This window comes from Lampetra fluviatilis, chromosome 40 (genome assembly GCF_964198595.1).
Source record: "Lampetra fluviatilis chromosome 40, kcLamFluv1.1, whole genome shotgun sequence".
Lineage (NCBI taxonomy): Eukaryota > Metazoa > Chordata > Hyperoartia > Petromyzontiformes > Petromyzontidae > Lampetra > Lampetra fluviatilis.
The window spans coordinates 8,756,126-8,762,477 of NC_136314.1; the positions used below are offsets into that span (position 1 = coordinate 8,756,126).

Sequence of the window (6,352 nt, forward strand, 5' to 3'; positions counted from 1 at the left end):
GCAGAGAGCCTCGGCATCCGACCACTGCGCCATTTCCTGGTGCGCGAGGAAGCGCCGCTGGAAGCCGCCCCAGTCGCCCTCCTCGCCCACAAACTCTTTGAGTGGACGTAGCCATTGGTGCAGCGCAGCGGCCGCCGTGGAAGCTCGCACTCCGCTGTCCCCGTTACTCGGCTGGGCTTCGGCGCGAACGACGGATGGCATCGCCGGTCGCACCAGTGGTGACGCTCTGTCCGCTGGTGATGACGCGGCAGCCCCTGTGAGGCCGATGTCGGACCCGAGGTTCAGGCCGGCCACGCCCTCAGCAGCTGCTGCGGCGATGGCGGGAGATTCAAAGTTGTGCTCCGTTGAAATGGCGGGAAGGCGCACCGGTCGTCGGCTGTCCTCGCCCCGTGGCGGTCCACCAGCCCCCAGCCGTGTGATGTGTTCGAGCGTGGCGGCAGCAGCGTACAGCAGCTCCGCCAGTCTGGCGTGAGCCAGCCTCAGTCCGTCTGTTGACGGCTCCCCTTCATCCCGATGCTGCGGTAAGGATGCGTCCGGGCCCGGCTGCTCGATGCCTTCTTCAGCCGTCTCGGGCTCCACAATTTCAGCGGTGTCCTCCGCCTCCGGTACCCCGGCTCGAGCTGTCCGGCGCGTGTCCATGTTCGTGGTCGTTCACTTCTGTCACCAGATGTAATATCGTTGAGAACTCTTGGACGCCGGGGTTGAGGCACACGTATTTATTCCGCAACAGTTGTCACAACCGCGGACATACAACACTGGAGGGGGTATCGGCCCCCTCACCCGGCTAGCTGGGAATACACTGCTAGCTATCTCTGACCTACCTCCTAGTCCTCCACTAACGGGCTAGGGGAGGCTGTCTGGCCCGACACTGGTAAGTCGGGCTACGGTACCCGGAGTCCCAGAGCACTAGCTCTGGTTCTCGGGACCACGCCGCTGGCTCGGTCTTGCGCGGCCCTGACAAGGGCGGCGACCCAGGGGAGTCCAGGGCTCTAGCTAGACGATCTTCGGTCTTCACTGGTTTAGCTTTAACATTGTACCCCGAGCTCTCCGGCTCATCCCCTTTTATACCAAAACCCCCCGCTGAGGGGTGGGGCCAGCCCCCCCAGGCTGCCCTGTGCGGACGTCGTTGAGAGCACCTCCCCGTGCACTCACGAAGCCCCGCCCACTGTGTTTGTTTCCCGTGTGATCCTATGTATACAGCCCCTCCGTAACACCCCTACACTTGTGTTGCAATCGAAACGTCGTAGTATGCTATTATTTAATTTATTATTTTATCTTTATACGTGACTTTACCGAAAGAACCAAAGGATTAAATACCAATTTCAAATTATGTAATGCAATGACATACTTTAATTACATATAATTTAGTTGTCATTAAACATAATTTGTGCTATTGTGTCCCAAGAGCCAGATAGTTGTGTCGGTGATCCAATACTGTACTCCGAGTGGCACGTGGTTTTTTGACATCAGCATCAACTGAAGATACGTTTTGTAATCAGTTATTAGGGAGTGTATTAACAGGGCATCATGGTGGCCAGATGTTAACTACCTCGCCTGGTGACATTAACCAAGCAATCCTGTGACATTAACCAAACAAGAGTAAGCCACGTGTTCCGGTGCCACGGTCCGAATTTCCAAATTTGCAAATGACTCGACATTTACTTAATTGGGTAAAACCACACGGCAACATCGCATCTGTGAGTAGGACGGAGGTGATGGTGGGTGGTGGGGTGGGGGGAGAGCGGGGCCCAGTTTTCTGGGGGCCTTTGGGCCACTAGACCAACAAGTTGAGAACTATTGTGGCCTTAAGTCACGGGGTTGGTGGGACTGGAGGTCGTCTGCAGTATGGCCTGCAGGCTGGCCCAGAAGATGGCCTGCTTGCTCTCCTCTGCCGGCCACTCCAGGTAGGTCTTTCTGTTGAGGAGCCGACGCAGCCTGCAGAACTTGTTCGGCAGCGAGTTTTTGGGCAGCGACTCGAGCAGGACTAGCACGAGCGAGTCCTGGTGCTGCTCCAGTATGCGGTGCTGCGCAAAGTAGAGCTCGTAGTGGCACCACTCGCTCTTCACAAAGTTCGTGGAGAGGACGAAAAGTGTCTTGGAGGACCCTTCGATGCAGCGAATGATATTGTCCACGACCCACTCCCCCGGGGTGAAGTCCCGTTCGTGCACGCACAGCTTCAGGTTGGAGCCCGAGTTCTCGAGCCTCGGTACCAAAGTTCCTTCCACCCAGTCCGAGTCCATGTGGCTGTAGGAGATGAACGCGTTGTACTCAAAGGGGGGCGCTTCCCCACTTGTTACGTGCTTGTAGCCCCTCCGCTTGGCTCCCACCCATATCCAGCCCATCCTTATGTACCAGAGGGCGTCGAAGTAATAACCCAGGCCCAAAACCAATGCTACGACCACCGCCGTGATCACGACGCTGAGCCCGATCACGATCCTTTTGTCGCAGGATACAATGCTCGGGTTGAAACAATCCAGAGTCTTCTCTGCCAGATTCTCTGGATAACTGCAGACGTATTTTTGAGGCCAATCCACCAAGAGAGATTTATCAAATGTCTGGCGGAACCAGTAAAGGTCGCACATGCAATAAAAGAGGTTGTTTCCCAATTTGAGGGCCCTGATTTTCGGAAGGAGTTGAAATGTCCCTTTAGTTATGATTCCCAGCGTGTTGTAGTCAACGTGCAAGACCTGCAGGGATGAGGACTGTATTTCTGGCTGGATGTAGTGGATGTTATTGCCCGTCAGGTACAGCTCTCTCAAGGACTTTGCATCATCGAGGATGTAATAGGGCACAGCCTCCATCCTCGTGTAAGAAAGATCTAACACCTTCAGCTGCGGCGATGTGCAGATGCGGGAATCTTTGCTGATGTCATTGTTCCGCAGGATCAGTGTTTCGAGAGTTGGAGGCCAACTGCAGTCGTCAATGTCAGTGATATAATTGTAACCAACGTCCAACAACTTAATGCTTGGCATTAGAGACACCATGCTGGATATGATTTGCAGATCCGTGAACTTGTTATTGCTGATGTAAAGTTCAGTGGTGCGTGGAAGGATGATTGTATATTTGCAGTTTGTCCACCAGAGGCCTTCCTCGTCGAGGAGGTTGCTTGAGAAGTCGAGCCAAGTGATGAATTTGAGTTTCATGAAAAAACACTCCACTTTGTTCATGCCAGTGTGGGATATTTTAAGTTTGGAAAAGGATGGAAAAAGTGTGAAATTGATAGCAAACTTTGGGTAGGTCATGTTCAGGTGAAAAATCTGATTGATTGTTACTTTCTCAAGAGGCGATAGTTTGGTCACATTCTTAAGGCCGAAGAATGAGACAACGTTTTTATCCGTGTACGAGGAGTTTGTTATCTCAACAGACGTGATCTGAGACAAGTAGACGTTTTTCAGCAGGCTCGTTATTTCTTGGTCTGTGAAGTTGGCAGCAACGAGTGTGAGGTTTCTGAGCAGAGAGCACTTTTCAAGGCCATAAAAGAAATCAATGGACATATTTTTCACAGGATTCAGCAGCACTCGGTTTGTCTGAAACTCGGAAACCTTCGTTTTATTTAAATCGAGGAGAACCTTGGAAAATATGACCGGGTCGTCATCGACGGTAAAGTTCATTCGGAAGCTCTGGAGCATCTTAAACGGGGCGAGCACACCTGGTTCGAACTTCATGAGCGGGGAGCCTGTGTGGACATTCAGATGCGTCACGCTGACGTTCTGCAGTGCCGTGAAGTCCGACGCATTGAGGACGTCCGTGCGAGCGGTGCCGATAGTAAGCGACCTGAGGCTGTGCAGATTTGCAAACGCTCCGCCCAGCACGAAAGACGTGTAGTTGTTCATGGCGATGTTGAGGACCTGCAGCAGGCGGAGGTTGCCCACGGCTTCCGCGGGGATCTCGAGCAGCTCATTGTGGTAGAGGTCCAAGTGCTGGAGGAGAGCGGTGTGCGCCAGAGCCCCGGGATGTATGTCGCGAACGCGGTTGAAGGCCAGGTTGAGGACGCGAAGCAACGGCACGTCGGAAAAGTCGTCGGCTGACAGCGATTCGATGCGGTTGTGAGACAGGTCCAGCTGGGCGATGGAGGGCGGCAGCCCAGACGGCACGGCCATGAGGCCACGTCGCGAGCAGTCGGCCACGTCGCCGACGACGCTGCACTGGCGCCCCAAGGAGAAGGCCTCTCCGCGTACACAGGAGCCCGGGTGCGGGAGGCAGAGCAGGACCGCGGCAGCAACGAATATCCCCGGCCAGCCCGCCATCCCAACAGCTGTCGCTCCTTTGGAGATCTGCGAGGTTTAACAAGGCGGTACATATGAGACATGGGTTTCACATGAATGAATAACAGGAGCCTCAAGTAATTCAGGATCAGAATCAGAAGTTTATTTTCCGAGTAATGCCCATTGAGCTGTGACCTCTCTTTGCCAGGGTGACTCTGCCAGTTGACAACTTAATTCTGCATGGCTTTTTAATTTGTAATCTTTCGGATTTTTTGGTTTTGGTGGGGAAATGCTTGATAGATTTCAAATCCAGGGGTCCCCGATTCGATCTTCTGGCGCGACAGCTGAAGATACAATGTGGTGCAACATTTCTTCAACCTCCCGCCCCCGTGTCATATCCCTCCAAACTCCGCCCCATGAACACAACGGATTTGATACACTTGGGTGGACTAATTCTCCTTTTGGTCCAATTTATGGCAAAAAATCACACCATTTTCTCCATTACCAAAAGAAACCGGTGGTAAAGCGCTGAGGTTTGGCATAATTAATTGAAATCAAACGATGTGGATGGGGGCCTTGGTCCACACAGTGGTGTAAATGGGGGACAACCACAGTTTGTCGATCAGCAGGCAAGTCGTGTGTGGTTGGATAAAGTGTGGGTACCCCCGAAAAAGTGTTGGATTGTTTCAAAAATATGTCACTTCTATTAATGAGAATAGGTTTCCCCCTTTTTTCTGGCAACAAAACAGGTGTTAAGATGGTAAAACACCAAACTGAAACCTTTTACAAGGAATCATGTCTACATTAACCACAATACTTGTGGTCAGAATGCAAATAAAAAAAACGTACTCTGATAATATATGCATTGTCTTTGAAACTGATTGGTCCACACCAGAGACAGCTTTCTTTGGAGCCTAGTCCTCTGGTCTAACGCCGTTTTGAGACGAGGCTGAAAAGAAAGATGTCTCTGGTGTGGACCAATCAGTTTCAAAGACAATGCATATATTATCAGAGTACGTAATTTTGTTTGTATTCTGACCACAAGCATTTGTGACGATGTGTGATGAGGGGGGGGGGGGAGAAATGTGACGTCACATTAAAATGCGCAACTTTAAACACATTCCTCCGAGGGAGCTGGTAGTAACGTTGGGTTGCTCGGTCAATGGTCAGGGTCAACGGCGGCGTGGTGTATTCCGCAAATATGGACCACTTGTTTGGGCGGACACAAGCCGGCGTGAGTAGGTTAAACGTTGAGTTTTATAAGGGCACCACGGGGTGACCACATTAAATACGCACTACAATGACGATAGTTTAAAGCGATTTGAAGCATGTTTTATTTTGGGGGGAGGGGGGGGCAGAGCTTTGTGACGTCATATTTGAGGGAGGGGGGGTCTGACTTTTTGTGACGCCGCGTGACGATGGGGGGGGGGGGGGGTCAAAAATCGTCCATAATCGCGTGACGTCATTTATGGACGGCCTCTTAACACCTGTTTTGTTGCCAGAAAAAAGGGGACAACCTACACTTATATTTTGGTACTGGCAAAGGAGGTCCCATGATGTAGAACTTCTATTAATGTTCATTTAAAGAATATTTCAACGATACATTTCATCCTTAGAATGGTTACCAATGAGTTTAAAAACAATTAAAGTTATTAAACCGTAACACTAGTTACATTTTTTAATGAAAATATTAAATTAAATCCCAAACTGAGCCTTCAAAAAAAATCTGTGATATCCAAACAAATTCGAAATCTTAAACTAGTTGCCAGTTCAGAGCAATGAGCGCAGGGCCAATGCTGAATGATCATACGACACGTCTCAGAGCGCACGGTTGTTTTTTCTCTCCTTCTCTGAAGCCGAGGGGACGTCCCCTCATGGCAGGCAGCTTCGTCCCTGCGTGGCACGGGGCGTGAACACCGCAGCGGCCTGCAGGTGGAGCATTCATCTGCCGGTAGGAGGGCGATACTAAAGCTAAAGGCCACGAATATGGTCCATGTCGCACGACGAGCTATACCGATCTATCTGTTCGCACATTTTGAGTGCTCATTCAGACTCTGTCATTCAGACTCTGTCATTCAGACTCTGTCTTCTCGACATACCTGTTATTCACCTGAGGACGGCTGCTTGCGTTGTGGCCGAAACGTCGT

At 51.2% G+C, this 6,352-nt stretch overlaps 1 protein-coding gene across 1 annotated transcript; it reads right to left on the bottom strand.

Annotated features, from left to right (window-relative positions):
• Nucleotides 1–1,805: 1,805 nt before the first annotated feature.
• On the bottom strand, nucleotides 1,806–4,247 carry LOC144946294 (toll-like receptor 2). The gene has a single exon (XM_078875178.1). It carries the CDS (start codon nucleotides 4,245–4,247, stop codon nucleotides 1,806–1,808), a length of 2,442 nt encoding a protein of 813 aa, XP_078731304.1.
• Between the last annotated feature and the right edge of the window lie 2,105 nt (nucleotides 4,248–6,352).

Bases quoted from the DNA above. Each gene is read 5' to 3' on its own strand.
- LOC144946294 (XM_078875178.1), bottom strand. From the start codon at position 4,247: ATGGCGGGCTGGCCGGGGATATTCGTTGCTGCCGCGGTCCTGCTCTGC.